The sequence below is a fragment of the Mobula birostris genome, chromosome 1 (genome assembly GCF_030028105.1).
Source record: "Mobula birostris isolate sMobBir1 chromosome 1, sMobBir1.hap1, whole genome shotgun sequence".
In the NCBI taxonomy this organism is placed as follows: domain Eukaryota; kingdom Metazoa; phylum Chordata; class Chondrichthyes; order Myliobatiformes; family Myliobatidae; genus Mobula; species Mobula birostris.
The window spans coordinates 220,929,331-220,956,543 of NC_092370.1; the positions used below are offsets into that span (position 1 = coordinate 220,929,331).

Here is a 27,213-nt window from a genome sequence, read left to right on the forward strand (position 1 = left end):
GTATTCTTATTACTGAGGGAAACAGCCACTCTGCTCTGTCTGCCCATTTCCATTCCCTTTCTGCTATCTATCATCTCCTCCTCTGTTTCCCATATGAGCCAAGGGTCATCGAGTTGTAGCTCCATTTCCTTGACACGTTCTCTGAGGAGCTGCAACTCGGTGCACCTAGTGCAGGTGTGGTTATCCGGGAGGCTGGAGGTCTCCCAGAGCTCCTACATCTCACACAAAGAACACAACACATCCCCTGGAGCCATTCTCATTGCACTAACTAAGGAAGAATGAAGAAGAAACTTACCAGAAACGTACCTTGTCTGTTGTTGCAGAAGCCTGCTGAGGCAAAAATTCCCCACTCTAAAAGTGGTCCACTTGCACAACGGTCGCTCCGCTTATCCCTGCCTTATTATTTGCCCTTGGTAATGAATCGTGTTTTGATTGGGCTGATGGAAAAAGCCAAAAGCCCATTGAATAGGGTCCTGAGGAAGTTCTTGAATATGATCCTGGGAATGAAAGGGTTAATGTATGAGGAGCGTTTGATGACCCTGTGCTTGCTGGAATTTAAAGAATGAAGAAGGATCTCTGAGAAACCCATTGAATATTGAGAGGATAATCCTATAGTGTGGGAGTTTAGGACTGGGGGCACAGCCTCCAAATAGGATGTCCCTTTAGAACTGAGATGAGGAATTTCTTAAGCTGGAGGGTGGTGGACGCCAGGTTGTTGGGTATATTTAAAGCAGTGGTTGATAAATTCTTAATTAGGTGTCAAAGGTTATGGGGAGAAGGCAGGAGAATGGTGTTGAGAGGGATGGGATTGATCAGCCATGATGGAATTGCAGAGCAGATTCAAATGGGGCACTCAGCCCTCTCAGTGAGTTTAGGTTTTAGCTGCTGGGTGAGGTGGTGTGTGGGGTGTTATTGTGGAGAGATAAATGAGCTAGTGAGCTGTCCTCCCTTTGTTGACAGGTGCTGGGACTGTACAACACGCTGAATCCAGAGGCCTCAGCATCACCCTGCTGTGCCCCCCAGGATCTGGAGCCCCTCACCATCCTGTACTATGTGGGGCGAACCCCCAAGGTGGAACAGCTATCTAATATGATCGTCAAGTCCTGTAAATGTAGCTGAGGTTCCCCAGATTGCCCGTGTTTGTATGCATGCGTGTGGGGTCTGTATGTACATATGTGAGGTCTGTGTGTTGGAGTGCACATATCTGTATAGGAGGTATATGTTGGAGTACATGTGCATGGGTGCTGTTGGAGTACACGTGTGTGGGTGACTGCGTGCTGGCGTGCATGTGTGGGTTCATGTTGGGGTACATGTATGTATGGGTGTGTCTTAAGAGTATATGTGTGGGTGTGTGTTGGAGTACATGTGTCCAAGTATGTGAGAGGGACAGGCTTCAAGACCCAAGCGGCAGACACCAGGAGGCTAACGAAGGGCCTGGTGCGTTTGCTCATTGCTGCCTGATGGAAGAAGCTGGCAAGACAGGAGTCACAAAGATTCACAAGTCCAAACTCTGCACCAGAAGTAAAGGATCGGTGAAGTTGTGATGTAGGGAGTGTGGTGGCGACAAGACATGGGAGATGATGCTGAATATCTCTGCACTGTAGCCAGAGGAAGGCAGAGAGCGACACCAGGTTTTAACATGATTAACATTGACCAGTGGGCCATTGGCTCCTCAAACGGCCCCATGTACCAGACATACAGAGAACAGGGGTTCAAAGGACTGCAGCTGACCCCCTGCTCCAGCCTCAAGAACTCTTTGTATGTGAGCAGACCAGAGTGAGGAGCTTCCGGCCGGAGAATGTGCAGCGATGCATGAAATATGTCCTATAGGACGAGCGTGATCCTGGCCTTTACTGAGCACCAATGTTGGCTGGTGGCTGCCAAGTAAGAGCTCCACCCCCAACCCCCCAATCATCCCGCTGTGTGTTGTTCACAGACTGTGACATGTGAAGCCAAAGAGGAGTGTCTAGCATGGCAGAATTCCCACAGCAGACGCTCCGGTCAAAACCTGAATGATATACTGACCCAGAGAGATGCCCTCGCCCGTCAGTGTCACCCAGAGAAACCCCCTGTCACCCCCACCCAGACAGTTACATTTACTATTGGTCAATTTCTCAGTGAGGGTCTCCACGGGTCAGTCTTGGTGATACTCTCTGTGGGTCATTAACTCGGTGATGGTCACCATCAGTCTTTCGGTGACAGTCAGTGTGGTTCGGTCTCACAGTGACAGTCTCCGTTGGCTGGTCTCTTGGTGACAGTCAGTGGGGCATTCATTGTGTGTGCCGTCTGCGTTGCCCCTCTGCAGAGGTGTCTGGGTGGGATGAGCTCCCCAGTGACCTGTAGGGAGGTGTGGACACACAGGGAGACTGCTTCTCTCTGATTTACATTGACATTTGCACTGCGGTATGTTTTCATTATATTTAATTTATAATTCCCATTTTTTTATTTATTGACTGATCTATGGAGATGTCTCTGCATACCCTGAGCCCCTTCCTCCTGTCTTCCCCACAGCCAGTCCCTCTGGGATCCCCTTCCCAACCCCCACCACGCATCCTTGCTTCCTACCTCAGCTCCAGAGCCAGCGTCTTTGCGGTTGTCTCGCTGTGGACTCCGAGGCACACTGCAACTTGGGAGGAACAGTTCCCTCCATCCTCTACTGGCCATGGTGTTGTGCCAGGGTCTGAGCCAGCAAGGTGTAACAAGAGTTGCCATGAGTCTCACAGAGGAAGTAAGCAGGATGGGGGCCAAACCTTTGTCAAGGATCCGCTGTTTGAGTAGGAAGGCTTTGAGGGAAATCCAACCTTGCTTTTCTCTTGGCATATCATAGTAGGCTTTGATCAGGGGTCTGTACCTCCCAGAGTGCGAGGCTGGCTTTTGTTCAGAGTGGGTTATGTCTCGGTATCTGTGATACCCATTGCTGGGGCAGGGATTCCATTGTTTGCTAACCTGGTGCACACAGACCCAGACCAGACTAGACAGCAGGAGTGCTGGTATGCTTCCTGATCTGTGTAAAAATCCTCTTGGACAGGAGGCGAGTTTGGAAAGGTCCTGAAATCCAGCAGATGCCCCAGTTGGGACAGAGTATGATTTCCAATAGAAAAAACTGAGGGAACCAGGCCTCTAGTAACTTCCATTGTGCCACCTCCCAACCCAACGCCTGCTCATTAGGAACACATTTGGTGTGTTCTCAGAAGATAGACAGCGAAGCAGGCAGTTAGTGGACGCAAGCTCTCAGAACAACTGCCAATAGGACAAGTGTGTGGGGAGGTTGATGAGGAATAATTCCTAGTCAGTACGGCCATTCATCCTTTCTCCTCTCTCACAGTGGGAGTGTGGGACCTTCCACTAATGTACAAAGGGACCAGTGAGGGCTTGGTTCCCTAATGTCACCATCTCCAATAATCCACTTCGATACATGAATTAATGTTTCACAAGCCATGAAGGAAACCCATCTGAGGGACGGCTTTGAAAGTTAGTAACCAGACTGAGTGAAATACTCAACTATCTCCTTACATATAAAAGTAGATGAAAACTACACTGCGGCTTGATAGGTTGTCCATACTAGGACATGGTTTTTCATACAGTGGAAGGTGTCACATCACACTGTTAGAACACAACAGTGTGTCTCACATCAACAAATCAGTTGGAAGTGGAATCACTATTGTTCACTGAGCAATTGGATTTGTTTTGGTTGAAGGGAAGGAGCTTTAACTTTGAAGATTCTGAAGGATTCTCCAACTTATGAGGGAATTCATCACCTCGGCTGTGGCTGCCGTTTCCAGGTTGGATACTAGAATGGGGTCAGGTCCCGGGTTGGGGCAGAGGGCTACTAACCCAGCTAGAACAGGAGAGAAATCCATCCAATGGTAGAAGTGAAAACATTAGGAGGGGTTAAAGTCGGGGATTTTATTGGCAAATAAACAGCCCATAAATTCACAGTACGTGGATCATAGGAAATTGGCTGTTCCGAGAACAAATGGTTCTTGAGAACAGAGCTGAAGAGGAATTTCTTTAGCCAGAGAGTGGAGAATCTGTGGAAGTTATTGGGTATATTGGTACATTTATGATTAGAAACATTGTCAGAGGATCTCAGGCGTGAAGGCTAGAAAATGGGGCTGAGACGGAAAATAAATCAGCCATGATGGAATGGCAGAGCAGACTTTAGGCTGAATAGCCTAATTCTGTTTCTATATCTTATGGTCTTGATTCAGTAACTGGTGACGGGCATCTTTCACCTTTGTGCCCTTGACAAAGTCTTTCTGAGCCGTTGTGGTGCTCCTGCTATGCTGCTGGAGGAAGCTCCAGAATGATGCAGGGTGGTGTGAGCCTCAGGGGGGGGTCTCCAGTACCTGCTGGTGTTTCCTCCTCATTGACTGGCTTGTTGATGGTGAGGCTTTGGGAGGGAGAATGGGAGTGTGGTGCAGCTCTGTGAATGAGTAACTGTATTCTGTAAACATGTCTGTACAGTGGTAATAAATCTGCAGGGTTTACTCATACTGACAACAGGTAGACCAGGACTCCAGTGCCACCCCTACTTGTGACGGCAACGGGAAGTCCCGCATGGCCATCTCAAGCCGATCACACAGGGGCAACAGTTCTGTGGAAAGTTGCACATCCCACCTGCTAATTTATTTTGTAGTACGTTTTCCCATTAATGAATAAACCTTTTTTTAAAGAAAAGCGAATAAGGTTGTTGAATGCAACTTAGTTGAGATTAAAGTGTAGCTTGGATGAATTTTCTTTGCCTCTGTTGATTGGGAAGATCCTGCCATTTACACCAAGATGTTGCTCAAGGGCAAAGGAATAGGGTGAGGGTAAAGAGCCTGGACAGTGGTCAGCTGGAGAGAATGATACCAAGCACACACCATGGAACCAGGCCCAAACACAGGACCTGAGCTCGACCCCTTTCCACATTGTCACCTTCCCTCAGCACTGCCTTGGAATGGATGCCTTATATTTTTGGCTGAAGTCTCCAGATTGGAATTTGAACCCCAGCCTGCTGCGATGGGTAGAGAAGATTCCTCTCCTGAGTGCTGAGGACCCTGCCTCACTTCTGTGTCCAGATCTCTGAATCCCGTGTTGAGTGGATGGGACTTGGAATGATCTACGGAAGTTCTCACCTGATCTTCTGGTTACACTGATTCATGGTGCTGACTCTGGTTAAAGCATGGTTGCTGAGAGTAAGAGAATGGGAGCTGGATTATGAGACCACATGACTTCTGAATACCCACCTTGGAGGCACTAGTGGTCATATATAGTGTTAAACACTCAGGGATACTGCGTCACCATGTACCACCCTGCCCCTGGTGGGGCAGGATGAGCTATGTGGGGTCTGGCAGTGCAAAGTGTGGGGACACCAGGGTAATGTATGGACAGAAAGAGTGTGTGTAGAGGGTCAAGGAGGGAGGATGTGTGGAGGAACTAAGCAAATAATAGAGGGGGGAAGGATTGGGGATCTGATTGATGAGCTGGGGATTGATCGGTAACACTAGCTGGTGGAAACAAGAGTGGAGGTAGTGGGATGCATGACAGAAAAGGTTTAGCTGTTTAAGGGAGCACTGCTCACAGAGCGGCTGATGGGCTGTTTGTCCACAGCCTAGTGACACTGCATGTGCCAAGCAGCCTCCAGCACATGTCCATATTCCATCAATTAACACAATTAAAGTGGGTGCAGGTCATGGTGGTGCTAATGTTTTTGCTTGGGACAAAAGTGAAGCACAATCATGTCCTCTCTGTCCTGGCAGAGGGACCCTACAACATACCCTCTGCAGCTACCCAAAAGCTCTGGGAGAAGGCCGCTATTGCTGGCACCATGATCAGGTACGGAAGGCAGTGGTAGAAGGAATCTTCTCGGCCGTTAATAATTGTAGGCACCTCCGCCAACTCAGAAAGCCCTCAAAGCTAGAGACCAACCACAGCCTCAGCCCAGATCACCAGCAGGCTTGCTCGCCACAGCATCCAACTTGCAACTGAAAGTTGATCTTGGTAAGCAATTGAAGTTCCCCGACTTCATTTTTTCATCATTCCTGATGCCTGACATGGTCATTCTGTCAGAAACCACAATTCAGGTGGTCATGGTAGAACTGACAGTTCCTTGGGAAGACTGGATTGAGGAGGTGTTTGAGCGTAAGAAAGCCAAATACCAGGAGCTGGTAAAGCAGTGCCAGAGATGGGTGCAGGGCATGATGCAAGCCTATAGAAGCAGGGTGTAGAAGTTTTGCTGGGCTGCTTGCCATGCAGAACCTGCTCTCTCCTTGGCATTATGAGGATTGCAAAGAAAAGTCATCAGGACCATCACAGAGGCTGCTGAGTGAGCTCCAGATGGCTATGGATCAAGAGATGTGGCCCGTAGATCAATGCTGCTGGGACACAAGCCTGGGTCTGATCAACCATGGCTGGGTCGACTAGGCAAGAGTATCTAATGTTGAAAGACCAGAAACACACGATGACCTCAGTTTACATCACAGATGATGTGTCCCAGCATATCCTAGGATGTATCTCAATATCATTATATCTCTATAAAACCATGGTTAGACCACTCGGAGTACTGTGTTCAGTTCTGGTCACCTCATTAGGGTACAGAGGAGACTCACCAGGATACTGCCTGGACTAAAGAGCATGTCTTATGAGGATAGGATGAGCAAGCTGGAGCTTTTCTCTTTGGAGTGAAGGAGGATGAGAGGTGACTTAATATGGCATTCAAGACGTAAGAAGCACAGATTGAGTGGACAGCCAGAGACTTTTTTCCAAGGCAGAGATGGCTAATATGAGGGGGGCATAATCTTCTCCCAGAGCTTTTGGGCAGCTGCTGAGGGTACTGTATGCTCCAGGGTCCCTCTGCTAAAGCAGAGGACATGATCATGCCCCACTTTTGCTCCAATGGAAGGGAGAGATGGTAGAGGTAACTTTTTTATACACTACAGTGGGTGTGTGGAACGTGCTGCCAGGGGTTACGACAGAGGCAGATACATTAGGGACATGTAAGAAACTCTTAGATAAGCACATGAATATTAGAAAAATGAAGGGCTGTGTGGGAGGAAGGGTTATATTGATCTTAGAGTAGGTTAAAAGGTTGGCACAACATTGTGGGCCAAAGGGCCTGTATTGTGCTGTAATGTTCTATATTCTACCTTCATCCGCTCAGCAGCCTCCAGCACATCCCCACACTCTATCAATGATAAACACAATTCAAACAGGGGTGCAGTTCCACATAGTGCCTAATGAGTAAATGGTGAGTATGACACTGCCCTTGGACAAGTGAACGATGCCCATACCCTCACTCCTACCCCAACAATACCTTCCCCCAGGGTCAGCCAGCAGATGCAGTACGGGCCCCCCACGGGCATCCTGTTGACCCTGGCCAGCCTGAGCCAAAACCCTAGTTTGGGTACAATCTCCCAGAATCTGCCTGACCCTAAATGAGGGTAGTGCAGTGGATGTGATCTATATGGATTTTAGTAAGGCATTTGACAAGGTTCCACACGGTAGGCTTATTCAGAAAGTTAGAAGGCATGGGATCTGGGGAAGTTTGGCCAGGTGGATTCAGAATTGGCTTGCCTGCAGAAGGCAGAGGGTGGTGGTGGAGGGAGTACATTCAGATTGGAGGGTTGTGACTAGTGGTGTCCCACAAGGATCTGTTCTGGGACCTCTACTTTTCGTGATTTTTAATAATGACCTGGATGTGGAGGTAGAAGGGTGGGTTGGCAAGTTTGCAGACGACACAAAGGTTGGTAGTGTTGTAGATAGTGTAGAGGATTGTCGAAGATTGCAGAGAGACATTGATAGGTTGCAGAAGTGGAATGAGAAGTGGCAGATGGAGTTCAACCCGGAGAAGTGTGAGGTGGTACACTTTGGAAGGACAAACTCCAAGGCAGAGTACAAAGTAAATGGCAGGATACTTGGTAGTGTGGAGGAGCAGAGGGATCTCAGGGTACATGTCCACAGATCCCTGAAAGTTGCCTCATAGGTGGATAGGGTAGTTAAGAAAGCTTATGGGGTGTTAGCTTTCATAAGTCAAGGGATAGAGTTTAAGAGTCGCGATGTAATGATGCAACTCTGTAAAACTCTGGTTAGGCCACACTTGGAGTACTGTGTCCAGTTCTGGTCACCTCACTATAGGAAGGATGTGGAAGCATTGGAAAGGGTACAGAGGAGATTTACCAAGATGCTGCCTGGTTTAGAAAGTATGCATTATGATCAGAGATTAAGGGAGCTAGGGCTTTACTCTTTGGAGAGAAGGAGGATGAGAGGAGACATGATAGAGGTGTGCAAGATAATAAGAGGAATAGATGGAGTGGATAGCCAGCGACTCTTCCCCAGGGCACCACTGCTCAATACAAGAGGACATGGCTTTAAGGTAAGGGGTGGGAAGTTCAAGGGGGATATTAGAGGAAGGTTTTTTACTCAGAGAGTGGTTGGTGTGTGGAATGCACTGCCTGAGTCAGTGGTGGAGGGAGATACACTAGTGAAGTTTAAGAGACTACTAGACAGGTATATGGAGGAATTTAAGGTGGGGGCTTATATGGGACGCAGGGTTTGAGGGTTGGCACAACATTGTGGGCCGAAGGGCCTGTACTGTGCTGTACTATTCTATGTTCTATGTTCTTTTTCCCTCTTGGGAGGACATGCAATGTAATTTGTCCACCCATTTCCCCCCTTATTAACATAGGTCTCTACAGTGCACCTTCAGACAAAGACTACTTGATACAAGCCTTACATCTCAAAATATTAATAAATGTTTTATAATTTTAGCTGTAAATGTCTCCCTGAAACAGAATGATCAGTTGCTACTGTAGTCCTTCCCATGTCATTCTAGAATAAAACATACAATTCCCCAAGCAGCCCACCCCAGTCTATGTACAGAGTGAAATAATTTGCCAGTAGTATGCACAATGCATCCCAACGGTCCGCATCCCCAAGCAGCTGTTACCTCTCACCCCAACCACCTCTCCTGATGTTACTCAGCCAGCACTGGAATATCTCTCCACAGCTTAGTGAGAACCCTAGGCAGCCTTCATCACACTGGGGCTCACCCGTCCCATCCTGTACCCATTCTTGCATCCCTCCAGGTGAGATATCTCACCTCCCCTGGTTGGGGAGTGTTAAGGAGGGTGGGCAATGAGGATAGGGACTCATTCATTTGGAAGGCCCTGAAGGTGGTCAGGGCAGGACAGGGAGAGAGGAGGTGTGTGAGGGAGGCTGGGAAGTGTTCTGAGGATGGGGGAGAGTCCTCGGTCACCTTCTACAGCCTCAGGGCCCCAGCGGTGATTTCCCTTTGGTCCCTTTGCATCGATTCCCAGCAGAACAGTGGCTACAGGAGAAGGGATCCCAACTTCCGACACATGCCATCCTGACCTGGAAGTCAATCCTTGGCCTGTCACTCCCTCTGGGTCCAAATCACAGCACTCCCTCCCTCCTCTCCAACAGCAGTCACTGGGTGGGTGGTGGGTGAGGGAGGATCAGACACACTCCCCCAGGACAACAAGTGGACAGGACTGAGGGCACCAGCACACATCTGACTGTGACTGAAGACATTGATGTCTGCATTCGAAGCCCCAGGCTGGGCCGTCCCAAGCACTGTGTAGTCCAGAGTGGCATTCTAGCACTGAAGACCCTGTGCTTCTGCCATTGGCTTGAGGGAGTCAATGCTGCCTGTCCTGAGTCCTGGAGCTGACTGCAGGCCATCCTGAGTCCTGGAGCTGACCATTGGCAGTCTGGCGAACTGGAGCTGACCGTGGGCTGTGTCAGGTCCATGTGGTGAAGGTTTCCAGCGAAGTCCCATTATCAGATGGAGCGATATTTGTCGTGGTTCTGGTTAAACCCCATCAGCACTGAGTCCACAGCACAACTCCATGTAACACCACAGCAATGGGATGTGTGAAATGATTCCCACAGATTCAGGTCCACACTTCTCTGATAGTCCAATCCGTGGCAGTTTAAGGAATTTGACCTGTCCGTAGAGATCAGTGCAATCTGTCCATAGGGGTCAGTGGGTCTGTCTGGTAGGGTTTCTAGGACAGGTGAGTGAAATGGATTAGTGAGATTGGTCAAAGGGATAGGTTGGTGTGACAAGTCAGTGGGAAGGGTCAGAGGAATCGGTCAGTGAGACTGGTCAGTGGGAGGGTCAGTAGGACCGGTCAGAGGAATTGGTCAGTGGGATGAGTCAGAGGCATTAGTTGTACACTCACGCAGATTTCCCTGCTGGGTTTGCTGAGGTCTCTGCTGTAATAGATAAACAGAAAACATCCTTAGGGAGGTGAAGCTGCGTGCCAGAGGAGAGTGTCAGGAGTCTGTGCCCTGCTGTGGGAACTTGATTGGAGTGGGAGCCAAACTATAGTCCACCAGGCCCACCCTCCTCAGGAGGTGTTGCTGTGCCCCAGATCGGAGGCTAATCATGCTGAGAAAGTGGCACCTGGCCAGCTCCCCCAGGTGGATGGTGTCCAGGACAGACTTTATTATAAAGACAAAGATTAATTTTATTTGTCACATGTATATCGAAACACTGAAACATCCAATGAAATGCATTATTTCTGTCAACGACCAGCGTAGTCCAAGGTTATGCTAGGAGCAACCCACAAGCGGTGGCACTATGCTTCTGGTGCCAACATAACATGTCCACAACTTACTAACCTGGAAACGTATGCGGTGACAGGAAGAACACTCAAACTCCTTACAGACAGTGGCAGAAATTGAATTAATTTTATTTCTTACATCCTTCACGTACATGAGGAGTAAAACTCTTTACATTACGTCTCCGTCTAAATGTGCAATGTGCAATTTATAGTAATTTGTAATAAACAGTATGTACAACAGGTCAGTCAATATAGCATAGAAATACAATGTGAATTAATCAGTCTGATGGCCTGGTGGAAGAAGCTGTCCCAGGGTCTGTTGGTCCCTGATCACTGGCATTGTGAAGAGTTACGTTAACTACTACGCTGCCATACTGTTCAGAAGCAGTTTGCTACTTCTTTACTTTCTAGCCAATGTTGATCCTTTTGCAGAGCTGACCTGGTGTGGGATCTTACTGTGCTGACAGGGACCATCGCTCGTCACTGAATGGCTGTCAGAAATGATGATGTAAATCCCTCTGACCTCACGTGTGGCTGCTAAACCCACAATGGCAATTTCAGCCATGATATGGCCACAAGGTACGTGAGATCCTAGTGCCATAGACCTCTGCTCCTGTGGGACCATTCCAGCTATGGCCACACAGCAGCCAACTACCTCCCCATCATCAAGGACGTCTTCAAAAGGCAATACCTCAGGTATCCATCATGGTGGATCCCCACCATTTGGGACATGCCCTCTTCTCATTCCTGCCATCAGGGAGGAGGTCACAGGAGGCTGAAAACACACATTCAACATTTTGGGAACACCTTCCTCCTCTCCCATCAGATTTCTGAAGTCTGGAACACTCCCATAAGGTTTTGCTCTCATTTGCATGGTGCTGTTGCCACAAAACAACAAATTTCATGACACAAGTCAGTGATAATAAACCTGATTTTGATTCTGATCCTGATGATTCAGAAACCTGCGAGATGTTCCATACATGGTACCAAGTCACCACAGGCAGGAACAGAAGTTGGCACTCAGTTCTTTCGCTGCTTACTTTGAATTGTTGCCTTAGTTTCCCAGGCCAGGCGTTGTAGCTACAGGTTGAAAAGTTTGTCTAGGAAAAGGTTCCATAGCTCCTCTCCCTTGGTGTGTTGGTTCCTACCGATCTTGCCCATCGATGGACAGGTTCCCATTTTACAAATTCTTGTTAGGGACTCACATCTCAGAACATTCACCCCAACAAATTCCCTCATTGTCTCAAACTCCTCCACTGCATCAACGTTTAATCCTGTTCACACAGGAACAGCAATAACTTTCACATACCGTCCTTTCAGCAGCGCAACAAGCTGATCAGTGCCCAGACTCAACAGTTGTTCTGGTTGCGGCTGACAAAGGCCTCGGTATCTGGCAGCAGCATGGTAGAATAGCAGTTAGCATAATGCTATTACAGCAAACATATGCTCCCAAACCTGACCCTGTCCCTTCCAGAATTACCAGGCATGACTTTAACATCCTTTAAACAAACTGATATTTAGGGGTGGAAAAGTAACGTAGCAGTTAGTGTAATATTTTTCAGCATCAGTGACCCAGGTTCAATTCCAAAATTGTTTGTAAGGAGCTCTCTCTGTGACTGCGTGGGTTTCCCCCGAGTGCTTCGGTTTCCTCCCACATTCCAAAGATATATGGGTTAATTAGTCTGATGGGTGTAATTGGATGGAGTGGACCCACTGGACCGGAAGGCCTGTTACCACGCTGTACCCCTAAGTAAATAATTGAAACATACCTATTACAGCTCCTGCAGTGGATCATGTGGGCTTCAGAGTTCAAGTAAATCCGTTGTTAAAGTACGTTACGTCACCATAGACAACCCTGAGATTAATTTTTTTGCGGGCATATTCAATAAGTCCAGAATACAATAATAATAACAGAATCAATAAAAGACCAACTTAGGTGTTCAACCAGTATGCAAAAGCTAACCAGCTCTGCAAATACAAAAGAAAGAAATAATAATAAAAAAAAATAAATAAGCAATAAACATCGAGAACACGAGATGAAGAGTCTTCGAAAGTGGATCCTTTGGTTGTGGAAACATTTCAAAAATGGGGCAGGTAAAGTTGAGCGAAGTTATCCCCTCTGGTCCAAGAGCCCGATGGTTGAGGGGTAATAACCGTTCCTGAACCTGGTGGTGTGAGTCTTGAGGCTCCTGTACATTCGGATGACAGCAGCGAGAAGAAAGCATGTCCTGGGTAGCGGAGGTCCCCGATGATAGATGTCGTGTTCCTGGGACAGTGTTTTGTGTAGATGGTTTCAATGGTGGAGAGGGCTTTACCCGTGATGGACTGGGCCGTATCCACTGCTTTTTGTAGGATTTTCCGTTCAAAGGAATTGGCATTTCCAAATCAGGCTGTGATGCAGCCAGTCAATATACTCTCCACCACACACCTATAGAAGTTGGTCAAAGTTTTAGATGTCAAATCAAATCTTCGCAAACTTCTAAGAAAGTTGAGGCACTGCTGTGCTTTTTTCTGAAATGATAACCATAGAGGAATTTAAAGTTTCCGACCCTCTCCACCTTCTGCTCCCCTGATGAGAACTGGCTCTGGCTTCCTCTTCCAGAAGTCAATAATAGCAACTTGGTCTTGCTGATATTGAGTAAGAGGTTGTTGTTGTGACATCACTCAGCCAGATTTTCAATCTCCCTCCTATTTGTCACCACCTTTGTTACCATTTGTCACCACCTTTGATTCAGCCTACAACAGTGGTGTTGTCAGCAAACTTAAATCTGGCATTGCAGCGTAGCTGCACAGTCGTAAGTGTAAAGTGAGTAGAGCAAGGGGCTAAGCACACAGCCTTGTGGTGCACCTGCACTAATGGAGATTGTGGCGGAGATGTTGTTGCCAATTGAACTGAGTGGTGTCTACAAGTGAGGAAATTGAGGATCCAATTGCACAAGGAGGCATTGAGGCTAAGGTCTGGAAGCTTATTGATTAATAATAGTCTGAAGAGATGGTAGTATTGAATGTAGTCGATAAGGAACATCCTGATATATGCACCTTTAATGTCCAGATGACTGGCTTAGTTTCATGTGCTGAAACTGAAGCTGGTGTTTGGTGACACAAAATGCCCTGTAGTCACTTGCCCAGATTAGACCTATAGCATGTTGCAAGACCGCCAACCTTACCGCAGACAACAAGGACACCAGGTTCTCCTCTCCAGGTTGTACACTGTTCCTCTTTCTCAACAGTGTGATGAGCTGGGAGCTCTTTCCAAAAACACCTTCACCTGAAGGACTGCAATGGTTCTGGAACAGCTTACTACCTCCTTGTCGAGGGCAGTAAACACGAGTTTGCAAGTTAGGTGGTAAGGGGTTGGAGTTCTGTCTGTGTGTGTGACGAGGCTGCATGACTGGGAAAAGAATTTGTTTGATGTTGTTGTCTTGTTCTATTGTTGTTACTGCTGTTTGTGTTCTGCTGAACATTGTTGGCAGAATCAGAACAAGATTTAATATCACCAGCATTGGTCATGAAATTGGTTGTTTTATGGCAGCAGTACATTGCCATACATAGTAATAAAAATGATAAATTACAATAACTATATCAAAAAAATAATTTAAGTAAGTAGTGCTAAAAGAAAGAGAGTAACATAATGAGGAAGTGTTCATGGGTTCATTGTCCATTCAGAAATCTAATGTTGGAGGGGAAGAAGTAGTTCCTGAAACTTTGAGTGTGTGTCTTCAGGTTCCTGTACCTCCTCCTTGATGGTAGCAATGAGAAGAGGGCGTGTCCTGGGTGAAGGGGGCCCTTAATAATGGATGATACCTTTTTGAGACATTGCCTTTTGAAGGTGTCCTGGATACTGAAGAAGCTAGTGCCCATGATGCAGCCGGCTGAGCTTACAGCTTTTTCCTATCCTGTGCAGTGGCCCCTCCATACCAGATGATGATGCAACCAGTTACAATGCTCTCAATGGTACATTCGTAGAAATTTGTCAGTGTCTTCGCTGATATACCGATTCATCTCAAACTCATAATGAAATATAGCTACTGTCAAGCCTTCTTTGTAATTGCACCAATATGTTAGGCCCAGGATAGATGCTCAGGGATGTTGACACGCAGGAACTTAAAACTGCTCACACTTTCCACTTCTAATGCCTCAATGAGGACTGGTGTGTGTTCCCTCAACTTACCTTCCTAAAGTCCACAATCAATTCTTTTGTTGTACTGATATTTGAGTATGAGGTTGTTGTTGTGACACCACTCAACCAGCTGATCTATCTTGTTCCTATATGCCTCCTTGTCACTATCTGAAATTCTGCCAACAACAATTGTGTTATTGACAAATTTATAGATAGCATTTGAGTTGTGCCTAGCCACACAGTCATGAGTGTAGAGAGAGTAGAACAGCGGGCTAAGAATACATCATTGAGGTGCGCCAGTGATGATTGCAACCACTGTAGAGTTATTGTGGCGATAGGCAAATTGCAGCAGGTCCAGGTCCTTGCTTAGGCAGGAATTGACTCTAGCCATGATCAACCTCTCAAAGCACTTCATCACTGTAGATGTGAATGCCACTGGGTGATAGTCACTGAGGCAGCTCACCCTGCTCTTCTTGGGCATTGTCGCCCTTTTGAAGCAGGTGGGAACTTCTGACTGCAGCAGTGAGAGATTGAAGATGTCCTTGAACATTCCCATTGGTTGGCACAGGTTTTCAGTGCCCTACCAGGTACACCATTAGGGCCTAATGCCTTGCGAGAGTTCACCCTCTTGAAAGATGTGCTGATGTTGGCTTCCAAATCAGAGCTGACAGGGTCATTGGATGCTATAGGGACTCACATAGCTATAGTTTTATTCTCTTTTTCAAAGTATGCATAAGAGGCATTGAGCTCGTCTGGGAGGGAAGCATGACTTCCAATCATGCTGTTAGGTTTCACTTTGTAGGAAATAATGGCCTGCAAACCCTACCAGAGCTTAAGATAGCCTTCTTTAAGTCATACCTGGACTTCTTGTACAATTCTAGATCACTGGTCTTGAATGCCACAGATCTATCCCTCAGCAGACTACCCATCTCTTGGTTCATTCATGGCTTTTGATTTAGATATGTTCAGTATGTTTTCAAAGGCACTCACTCATCCACACAGATTTTGATTAAGTCAGTGACAACTGTGGTGTTTTCATTCAGACTCGAAGATTAACCCCTGAATCACTGTGTATTTTGATGTAAATACATCTGAATCTGGTGACCTTGCCTGCTCTGACCAAAGAGGCGATGATGGAGAGTGGGCAGATGATGAAGCCTCTCCCTCCTGTACACAGAGGCATTTTCTCTAATCATTGCTGACTCTATTCCTGAATGTGTCACTCTGCTTGGAGGACTCAACAGGGATCTGTGTCTTTGTGGAATTCATCGAATGCTCCCTGCTCACTGAGACGTTACCAGCTGTTGGATGAGATCTCAGTGCAGTTCTGCTCTACTTCCACTCACTGAGTGTAGAAACATACCCTGTGGCAGCAAGTTTAGCAGCCTTGCTCCAAGCGGCATTTACAATCAGACACCTGATCTCAACGGTTCCTTTAGCAGCTGCTCCCCAGCCATTTGATACCCAGCTCCCTTGTCTGGGCACAGAGCCAGTGACCCCTTCAATATATGCGAAATTCCTGACACACTCAACACAGAGACGGATAGAACGGGAGATAGATTGTTTTTGCTGTAACACTGGTCTATGCTCCCCCACCCCTGCTGAATGGAGGGAAGAGAGAGCAGAGACCGCGGCAGGGAAAGGGCCTTCACTGTCTGAACCTCTCCCCAACATCCTACCCTCACAAAATGCTGGAGGAACTCAGCAGGCTAGGCTGCATCTGTGGAGGGGAATAAACAGTTAACATCTTGGACAAAGACCTTTCATTGTCTCAATGACTTGGCCTCTGTAGCTGTATGTGGCAATGAATTCAACAGATTCACCACCCTCTGGCTAAAGAAATTTCTTCTCATCTCAGGTCTAAAGGAACGTACCTCTATTCTGAGGCCATGCTCTCTAGTCCTAGGCTCCCCCAATTTCTCAGTGGAGCCCCACAATTTCTAGGTCAAGTTGGGGGCAGTGCTTGCCTCTCTTGTCCCTCTGGATGGGAGAGACTGTATGTTTGGCAGCTGCCGTTGGTGTACCCTGTGGTAGTAGTGGCAGTGTTACATTCCCTTGACCTTTGCACCAGGGATTTCCCCTCTACCCGAGGCATTCGGCAGTCTTAAACCACCTGTCGGTGTAACAGTGTCACCCAGTGCTTCAAGTACACATGGCAGCGCAGCACGGCTTATATCGACTGATGATTTTTCCATAACCCTGGAACGCTGCGGGAATTAAGCACATGGAGAGAAGTGGTCCGGAGCAGAAGGAAACACCAAACACCCATCACTACCCCGGCAGCTCTCGAAAGCAATTGAACTAAAGGGTCAGGATATCAAATGAGCAACATGTCAGAATCACAAGAGATTCTGCAGATGCTGGAAATCTTGAACAACACACACAAAACGTTGGAGGGACTCAGCAGGTCAGGCAGCGTCGATGGAAGGGAACAAACAGTCAACGTTTCAGACCGAGACCCTTCATCAGGACTGGAAAGGAAGAGAGAAGAAGCCAGATTAAGAAGGTGGGGGAAAGGTAAGTGGGTGGGCGAGAGGAAACGAAGTGATCAGCTGGGAGGTGATAGGGGGAGAAGCTGAAGCATAAGGAATCTGCTAGGAGAGGAGAGTGGAGTATAGGAGAAAGGGGAGGAGGAGGGGAACCAGAGAGAGGTAATGGACAGCTGAGGAGAAGATGTGAAAGGGTAACCAGAATGGGGAATGGAAATAGGGAAATTGGGAGGGGGGAAAAATTACAGTAAATTAGAGAAATCAGTTTTCATGCTATCGGGTTAGAGGCTACCCACGCAGAATATGAGGTGGAGTACTCTCCCCTAACCCAAGATAGGCCTCACCATGATAGTCAACGATGCCATGGACAGACATGTCTGAATGGAAATACAAAATTGAACTGAAATGGTTGCACCGCCTATGACACACAGTGAAGCCCTTCATTATCAGAGCATGAACTTACAACACCCTTGTTAATCCAATCATGTTTCCACTGTGTAATAAAGAGTTATTCACACAGGGCCTCCTTCGACTGCCTATCCATCTCACGGCAAACACTGGGCTGCTAAACCTACAGAGCGCTGAAGATTAATCTACAGGCCCTCAGTTGATATAAGCCTTGGTCATCCATAGGCACGTGAACACTGAGATTGTTTGGGATGCTGGGGGAATCAACAGTGGACAAAAGCAGGTTTCCTTTTTCTGCGGGACTGAAAATATTCACACCCAATACATAGTGGCAGTGGCAGCCTGACCATTTACCCCCTCACCCTCTTCAGTGCCTGACATGGTGCATCAGACACTCTCAAACCCCCACTCATGTCCCAAGGGATAGTCCCTCACCAGCTCCCTTCCCACTAATGTCCCATTAGGCCCCTCATTGAATGCTGTTCTCATCCACTGATGTCCCATTAAATGTAGAACATTGAACAGTACATTACAGTACAGGCCTTTTGGCCCATTATGTTGTGCCAACCTTTTAAGCTACTCTAGGATCAATCTAACCTTTCCCTCACACATAGCCCTCCATTTTTCTTTCTAATAGTCTCTTAAGTATCCCTAATGTACTTGCCTCTACCACCACCACCAACAGGGTGTTTCATGTACCCACCTCTCTCTGACATCCCCCCTTATGCTTTCCTCTAATCACCTTAAAACTATGTCCTCTCATTTAAGCTATTTCTCTTAGCTAAAAAGTCTCTGACTATCCACTCTATCTGTGCCTCTTACATCTTGTACATCTCTATCAAGTCACCTTTCATCCTCCTTCGCTCCAAATGCAAAAGCCCTAGCTTGCTTAACCTTTTTTCTGAAGGCATGCCTTCTGGTCCAGGCAGCATCCTGGTAAATCTTCTCTGTACCCTCTCTAAACTTTCCATATCCCTCCTATAATAAGGCAATCGGAACTGAACATAATACTCCAGGTGTGATCTATCCACTGTTTAGAGAGATGCAACATTACCTTGGGGCTCTTGAACTCAATCCCCTGACAAATGATGGCCAACACACCATACACATTCTTAACCACTCTATCAACTTGCAAGGCAACCTTGAGGGATCTATAGATGTGGACTCCTCTGTTCCTCCACATTACCAAGAATCCTACCATTAACTTTGTATTCTGCCTTCAAATTTGGCATTCCAAAGTGAATCACTTCATACTTTTCCAGATTGAACACCATCTCAGCACAGCTCTACATCCTGTCAATGTCCTGTTGTAATCTATGACAACCAGAACTATCCACAACTTCACCAACCTTTGTGCCATCTATAAACTTACTAACCCATCCTTCCATTTCCTCAGCCAAGTGATTTATAAGAATCACGAAGAGCAGGAGTCCCATATAGAATATGCTCCATCTGCGACAACTCTTCGCCTATTCCTCTGATGTTTGCCCAGCAGTCCTGGGGCAGACCATCCTGGTAAAGTCAAAACCCACTGGCATCACTGCCTGTCACTAACTGCCCACACACACACTCCCACGGCTGAGTGGAATGGATGGCTCCCAACCTCAGGGACAGACTTTAGACCTTGTCTCCATCCCATTGGCCAGAACAGTCATCTCACTGGCTATTTCTACAGCTCTCAGCCCAGCCCCATGTGCCCGGGGCTGGGGTCCGACCGTAGGGCACAGTCAGAGCTGGCACAGGTGAAAGTGCACAGCCTCCCTCTTGCACTGTCCCATACATGGTTCAATGATTCTCACTTCTGAACATTTTCTTTTAGTGGCTGTAGATAGAAAGAAACCTGCTCCCATTTCATCCAATCAGCTGCTCAGTGGGGCAGTTGTTGAGGTGGGCATGCTGGAATCTCGTGAGTATACTATCCAGTAGCACAAGCTATTACTCTTCTCTGTAGCTTGCATCATCCTCCTTTTCTACCTTTGCTTCACTGCTCCCAATTGCAGGGCCACTGTACAGATGCACAGCTGTTCCCTTCATTCAGTTCTTGAACCTGGCCAATGTCACCCATCTTACTCTAAGCTCCTCATGATAAAGAGTTTCTATACTTTCCTGATGAGTGGTAAGTTGTATTCTCTAAAGTGAATGGTAAACTGTAAGAACATGGTCAAACCAAACCAACTTCGGGAAGGAAGCCCATAGATTTCCCTTGTCTCACCTCTCCTCTGTCTCATCCTCCCTCCCTCAAACCCTCACTTTCTCTCTGCATCTCACTACACTTCCCTCCATGCCACATCCCTATCCTTCTGGAATCCCCCTCTCTCTCTTGTTACAACCGTTTTACCCTGTCTATTACTCTCTCTTCACCCTTTGCTCTTCCTGACTGTCAATCTCCTCTCTAATGCCAAAGGGTGAGATGGTAGCATGGCAGCCAGCACAACACTCTACAGCACAGGCAATCAGGGCTCAGTTCCTGCTGCTGTCTGTAAGGAGTTTTCATGTTCTTCCTGTGATCACATGGTTTTCTTCTGGGTGCTTCCACATGGGCTTGCTCTCACGTTCCAAAGACATTCTGTACAGGTTAGGGTTACTAAGTTGTCGTCATACCATGTTAATGCCGGAAGCATGGCAACACTTGCGAGCTGCCCCCAGCACATCCTTGGACCGTGTTGGTTGTTGATGCAAATAACACATTTCACAATATCTTTTGATTTTCGATGTACACATGACAAATAAAGATAATCTTTAATCTTTAATGTGACATTAATAATGCTGTTCCTTTGGCTCTGGTGCTCCAACTGAGGACACAGCTAAATCTCCAGACCTGAAGCATTAACTATGTATCTGCCCATGGACACTGTCTGACCTGCTGAGTGTTTTCAGATTCTCAGTGTTTGCAGTATTTGGGGTTCTCACTTACAACAAGTGTCTCACCTGTATTGCTGGGGAGGGTCAACTCGGCTGAGTACATCCGTGGAGCCTCTGACTGACGGCCATCAAAGGCAGTCACCCTGAAAGAAAAGAACAAGCAGCTTCACTTCATGCCCACCTCCACATACATAAAAGGTAGGCACAACATCATGAGCTGAAGGGCCAGTACCGTACAGCAATATTCTATGTTACATAGAACACATGGAACATAGAACATTACAGCACAATACAGGCCCTTCAGCCCACGGTGTTGTGCCAACCTTGTAACCTACTCTAAGATCAAACTAACCCTTCCCTCCCACATACCCCTCTATTTTTCTATCATCCAAGAAACTTCTACCACTCATGGTAGTGTATTCTATGCACTTACCGCACTGTGTGTAAAAAAAACTTACTTCTGACACCCCCCCGCCCATACTTTCCTCCAATCATCTTAAATGTATGACCCCTTGTACTGGCCATTACTGACCTAGTTAAAAGTCTCTAGCTGTCCACATGTTCCATGCCTCTTATCATCTTGTATACCTCTATCAATTCACCTCTCATCCTCCTTTGCTACAAACAGAAAAATCCTAGCTTGCTCAACCTATCCTCATAAGGCATGCTGTCCTGTTTGATGAAGAGTCTTGGCTTGAAGCATCAACTGTTTATTTCCATCCATAGATGCTGCCTGACCTGCTGAGTTCCTCCAGCATTTTGTATGTGTTACACGCTCTCTAATCCAGGCAGCATTCTGGTAAATCTTCTCTGCACCCTGCCTAAAGCTTCCACACCCTTCTTGTTATGTATGCGCAGAGCTACAGTGACCTCTCCGAAACAAAGACATGTGCACTTGAAAGCCAGCACCCAAAAGTGAGAGACTCCCGCACATGGGAAGCCCAATTGATTTACTGTATCATCAAATGGTCACGTGCACAACTGCCACATTCCCGCAATTGATCTGATATGGTACACTTCTTATAATGAGGTGACCAGAACTGAGCACAATATTTGTTTTAAGTGTGAACACAAAAACAAGCAGGCATGTGAAGGAAGATGTGAGAGAAAGCCCACTATCGCAGCCTGTGTGACAGGGCCCAGCAAGCAGCTGGATGTTAAATATATTTTACAGGGAGGGTGCAGTAGTTCCAGTTCAGGAGTGCAATCTGGAGAAGGAGATGGTTCCCTTGGGCTTTGCTCTACTATTTTCAGGCTTAGTAATGTGAATTAATGTGTTACTTGAAGACTTATTCTGAACTTTGCGCTGGTCTGTGCCTATCCTATGCGCAGCTCCTGTCACAGTCAGTCTCTGCATTCTCTCTCACCTTCCCACTGAAACAGACAAGGGAAGCCTTTCTTCTGCTGGTCTGGGACCAGAAACACCAGTCCCATTTATGTTTCATTCAGCTCAGAAGCAACATGAAAGGAGAGACTGGGACTTAGAAATACTCTCTCATCACACGTTTTGTTGGATTCAGGTGTAGAATTGTCAATTTCCTTGTAGTTTTACTTTCCTATGCTTGCTTATATGTTTATATAATCACCTATATATGTTCGGCAAATTTTCTAGTAATTGTGGTATAGCTGCTTCTGTATTTTTCTAGAAGCTTCTTAGATGTTATTTCTTCAGCAGGTATCATACTACTTGAAGCTGTCTATTCTAGATTAATTGTTATCACTGGAATGTTAACATTTCAGTCACAGCTAGTTTTCCAGAGCACAACCATGAATTCTTTGTCCTCGACTCTTTCTGTTCGTTCTTTATATTAGATTGTTCTTGGAGTAGGTTAAAGGGACAGCACAGCATTGTGGGCCAAAGGCCTGTGCTGTGTTGTTCTATGTTCTTGCATCACTTAATGAGACAGCCATAAGCAACAAGTTTTATGCCTTATTCTTGACTTCCAAACCTCTGCATCGCAAAACCATTAAAAGATATACCTCTGGAAAGGAGTAAAAGAGGAAGCCCATTTTATGCTGCCTGATCCCACCAACAGAAGGAACTTGCCTGCTAATGCAGGGTTTTATGGTGCTGCTGGCTGAGCAACAAATAACGGCCCAGGACTGCATAGGCACTCCAAAGCTCTGTGGGGTCTTTAACGGTAACCTGGACAGGCAGACCGGACCTCGCCATGTACCCAGGGAACTACACACCAGACAGTGCAACAATAATGACAGGGAAAATGACGGAATCCCAAGGGAAGAAAAGCACACGGAAATGGACATTATACCATAAACAGCCAGAATGTAATTTGAAAGGAAAACCTTGTTTGAGCAACCTTACTCGTGGTGTTATAGGTATGGTCATTAAACTCATTATCTTTCCTCTCCAAGCTCCCAGTTCTTCCGGCTCTGTCAAAAAGCCACAGATTGAAGCAATGTGGGTGTCCTTCTACACGAACCATTGGAGCTTATAATGCTGATTCAGGAAGGCAAACCTATTGGACATTATTACAAGGTGATCTAAGTAGAAGATCAGACACATCATGTTATAAATCAATAGAACTTTGGAAACATATTTGGAATTCTGGGTATAATCTTGATTCCCTGTATAAGGAAAGATATACTTGACAAAAGTACAGTGAAACTTTCCCCGTCTGACTCCTGGAATGGTAACTTTGTCCTCTGAGGACAGATTAAGCTGATTGGAGAACATACCAGAAGTTGGAGGCTCTGGCTGCCTGAGGGAACGGCTGAGGAAGGTGCAATAGGTATATTTAAGAACAGTGTGGACAGGTGTGTGGATGACAAGAGTTTAGAGGGATATGGGCCGAGTGTTGGGAAATGGGATTAGCTTCAATATACACCTTGGTCAGCACGGACACAAATGGGCCTTTTTCTGAGTTGTACAACTTTAACTCAGAGGGTCTGGGAGATCTGTAGACAGAGAAGTATTTGTTGTTTGTTGTTGTTCAGTCGAGTCCGATCCTTCATGACCTCATGGACCATAGAGTCTATAGGGTTTTCATGGCAAGATAAGGAAGTAGACTACCGAACCTATTCCGCACAGATACTGCTGCTGCCCAGGTTGGGACCTGGCTGGGTTTGTAGTCAGGGTCATCTACTTGAAATCCAGTGCTGATGCCACTACACCACCAGCCGACAGAGAAGTATAGCTGATATTTAAGATCAAGACCCTTCATCAGGACTGATCCAGTCACCCACACAGTCACTGAAAGCTAAGCCACTGCTCAATAGAGGACTCGGGTAACTTTGTCACATCTCAGTACAAGTCATTCTCACCCCTCGATGCAGTCGTAACCCCGTTTCTCCCCATTCTCTTAAATAATGTCACTCTCACCTCAGGATCAGAGATACCAGCCCCCATCCTCCACACCTTCTATACATGACACTCTCGCCCCAGGATTCAGCAACATCACCGTCACCTTCTGAGATGTCCTTCATTCCCACACCCTCACTGCGTGTCACTGTCACCTCAGAGCCCAGGGAGTCACCCCTCCCCCACACCCTCACTGCATGCCACTCTCACCCCAAGATCTAGGGACAACATGGTCACTCTCTGGGACTTTTCCCATTCTTATACCGCTGTAAACATCATTCTCACCCCAAGATCCAGGGATATCATCCCATCCCTCCATCCTCCCACATCCTCAATACACATCACTCTCACACCAGGACCCCAGGGACGCAGGCAATCATCATAAAGCCTTCAAGACCCCCAACATCTTCAGTGGGCATCAGTGAGTGGCAGGAACCTGAGGGGGGTCTGAGCAGTCTGTGGAACATTTCCCTAAATTCCTGCAACACACATACACACACACAATGCTGGAGGAACTCAGCAGGTCAGGCAGTATCTATTGAGGGGAATAAACAGTCAATGTTTTGGGCCAAGATCCTTCATCAGGAATTCCTCCAGCATTTTCTGTGTGTTGCTCAAGATTTCCAGCATCTGCAGGATTTCTTGTGTTTGTAATTTGCTGCCTTGTTCCCCCATGCTGAATCCAAGGGTGGCTGGCCGGTCTGCATCCCTCCATCAACTCTGAAACAAGCAGATGTAAGAACTTTCCTAGATTTTGGTTGGAAAACCACAGTCCACCAGTATATTTACTAAACTCTTTTACGTAAAAAAAAACAAATAACAGTGGTATGTGATCCTATTAAATCCAGTGCTGAGTTAAACACACACTCAATTCCCTGGGAAGTCTGGATAAGTACATGAGTCAACACAGTCTGAGTATGTGCTGGGGGCAGCCCGTAACTGTTGCCAGACTTTTGGCACCAACATAGCATGCCCACAACTTACTACCCTAACATGTATGTCTTTGGAATGTGGGAGGAAACCAGAGCACCTGAAAGAAACTCACATGGTCACAGGGGGAACGTACAAACTCCTGACAGATAGTGGCGGGATTTGTTGGCACTGTAAAGTGTTATGCTACTGTGCAGTCCTGTGAATATAGAGGGGTTGATGTAGAGAGTATAGCTGTATCGGAGGGATAAAGCGCAGGAGCGTTGATATATGAGGTAAATCTAACAGAGGGTTAATGTGCGGGTCGATTAGTGCATGTTAATGTTTAGGGAGTTAACTGTCAGGACTGCTGCTCGCTAGTTGGCCCTGGCACACTGAGTGTTTATTCAGTAGAACTGGAATCAAATTTCTATTGAGTGCTTAAACTTCTCCGCATTTTTGTGGTTTTGTCAGTGTGGCTGGGCCCGAGTGTGGGAAAAAGAGAAACATCAGCAGAAAACCTGGAGCAAAACAAAGTGAAACAGGAGGGGAAGATTCCTTGGGAGCCTTAGACAAACGGTGCCGGCAGTTATGGGTGTGGGTGCCCCTGTGTCAGGCTCTGCAGGAGGGAGGGGAAGGTGGGTCTACCAGCTCAGAGAATGGATGTTCAGGATCCACAGGCGGAAGTACTGTTTGCCCTCTGTGGATTGGTTCACAGGGCCCCAGAGGCAAAGGAGTACAAAAGACCTATGGCTAAATTGGACAGTATAACCACCCACGAACCCCTGCTTTCCTCCGCCAAATCTCAGCAGTTGAGGCAGAGATCCCCTCCCCTTGAAATAGATGCCAATAAACAGCAATAAACAAGCTCGAGCACCACACAGCTAGATGGCTCAGATACCAAACACTCTGGAGGGACCCAGCTGTGATGGCTTACAAGTTACATCCTCTTCCTTTGGTACTAACCTCCTCCTCAGTCTAACTCCCTCCAAAAATGTAACATTTTATCTTTAAGGATCAGTTCCCTGGAGATCTGCCAATCTTCCACTGTGATTGACCACTGTTCCAGGGTCCCCATTTCATCACCTTTACCCTGAGGGAAGGAAGCACCCTTGCTGTGTGCTGCAGTGTTATAAACTATCAGTACAGTACAAGAGATTCTGCAGATGCTGGAAATCCAGAGCAACACACACACAACACCTGAGGAATTCAGCAGGTCAGGCAACATCTATGGAGGGGAATGAACAGTCAAGGTTTTGGGTTGAGAGCCTCCCTCAGGACTGAAAGAAAGGGGGCAAAAATCAGACTAGGAAGGTGGGGGAGATGCAAGGAGTAGGAGGGAAGGAGGAGAAATTATTAGAGGTTAGAGAAATCTATGTTCGTGCTAGCAGGTTGGAGGCTATCCAGATGGAATATGAGGTGCTGCTCCTACAGCCTGAGAGTGGCCTCATTGTGACAGTAGATGATGCACTGGACCGACATGTTGGAATAGGAATGGGAAGTTGAATTGAAATGGGCAGTGGCCACTGGGAAAAACTTCCTCTTTTGGTGGACAGAGCGAAGGCCCTCGACAAAGTGATCCCCCAATCTACATCAGATCTCACCAATATAAATGATTACTAAGTTCTTGTTCCCCCTCACCCCAAAACAGAGTTCTGTCCAAAGCTGTAGAGGAGACCACACACCAGCCCCCACAGGCTCGCAGTTGAAATATCAGCTCACCTGGAAGGACTGTTTGGGGCCCTGAATGGTAGTGATGCAGGAGGTGAGAAAGCAGGGAGGATAGACAAAGGGGAGTCAGTGGATGTTGTTTAATTTGGATTTTCAGGAGGCCTTTGACAAGGTGATGCACATGAGTCTGTTAAACAAGATAAGAGCCCATGGTATTACAGGAAAGATAAGAGCATGGATAGAGCATTTGGCAGGAGGCAAAGAGTGGGAACAGGGTGGGCTTTTCTGGTTGGCTGCGGGTGAAGAGTGGTGATCCACAGGGGTTGGTGTTGGGACTACTTTTTCACGTAATATGTCAATGATTTGGGTGAAGGAATTGATGACTTTACGGCCAAGTTTGCGTACGATACAAAGACAGGTGGAGGAGCAGGTAGTGTTGAGGAAGCAGACTGTCTGCAGAAGAACTTAGGCAAATTGGGCAAAGAAGTGCCAGATGGAATATAGTGCAAAGGAGAGCATGGTCATGCACTTTGGTAGAAGGAATAACTGTGTGGACTATTTTCTAAATGGGGAGAAAATTCAAAATTGAGTGTTGCAAAGGGACATGGGAGTCCTCGTGCAGGATTCCCTAAAGGTTAACATGCAGTTTGAGTCAGTAGTAAGGAAGGCAAATACAATGTTAGAATTCATTTTGTGATGACTAGAATACAAAGGCAAGGCTGAAGCTTTATAAGGCATGGGCCAGACAGCACCTTAGAGTTTAGAACACAGAGCTTAGAAGAATGAGGATAGATTTCTTTGAAACCTATTGAAAATTGGGAAGGCCTACATAGAGTGCATATGGAGAGGATGTTTCCTATAGTG

General features: G+C 46.8%; 2 protein-coding genes across 7 annotated transcripts in view; one reads left to right on the forward strand and one right to left on the reverse strand.

Moving 5' to 3' along the window:
- The window catches only part of tgfb3 (transforming growth factor, beta 3), a 28,240-nt gene extending 23,490 nt beyond the window's left edge, over positions 1-4,750 (forward strand). For both annotated transcript variants that reach the window (XM_072271916.1, XM_072271925.1), the window contains one exon: positions 961-4,750. In XM_072271916.1, the coding sequence (XP_072128017.1) occupies positions 961-1,119 (159 nt within the window). In that variant the 3' untranslated portion in view covers positions 1,120-4,750. The remainder of the gene's footprint in view (positions 1-960) is intronic.
- The window catches only part of ttll5 (tubulin tyrosine ligase-like family, member 5), a 510,221-nt gene that overhangs the window by 18,789 nt on the left and 464,219 nt on the right, over positions 1-27,213 (reverse strand). For 3 of the 5 annotated variants that reach the window (XM_072271858.1, XM_072271833.1, XM_072271823.1), the window contains one exon: positions 20,517-20,593. In XM_072271858.1, the coding sequence (XP_072127959.1) occupies positions 20,517-20,593 (77 nt within the window). Of the gene's footprint in view, positions 1-8,720; positions 10,222-20,386; positions 20,594-27,213 lie in introns of those variants that run through there. The other 2 variants (XM_072271840.1, XM_072271849.1) reach the window with 2 other exon arrangements.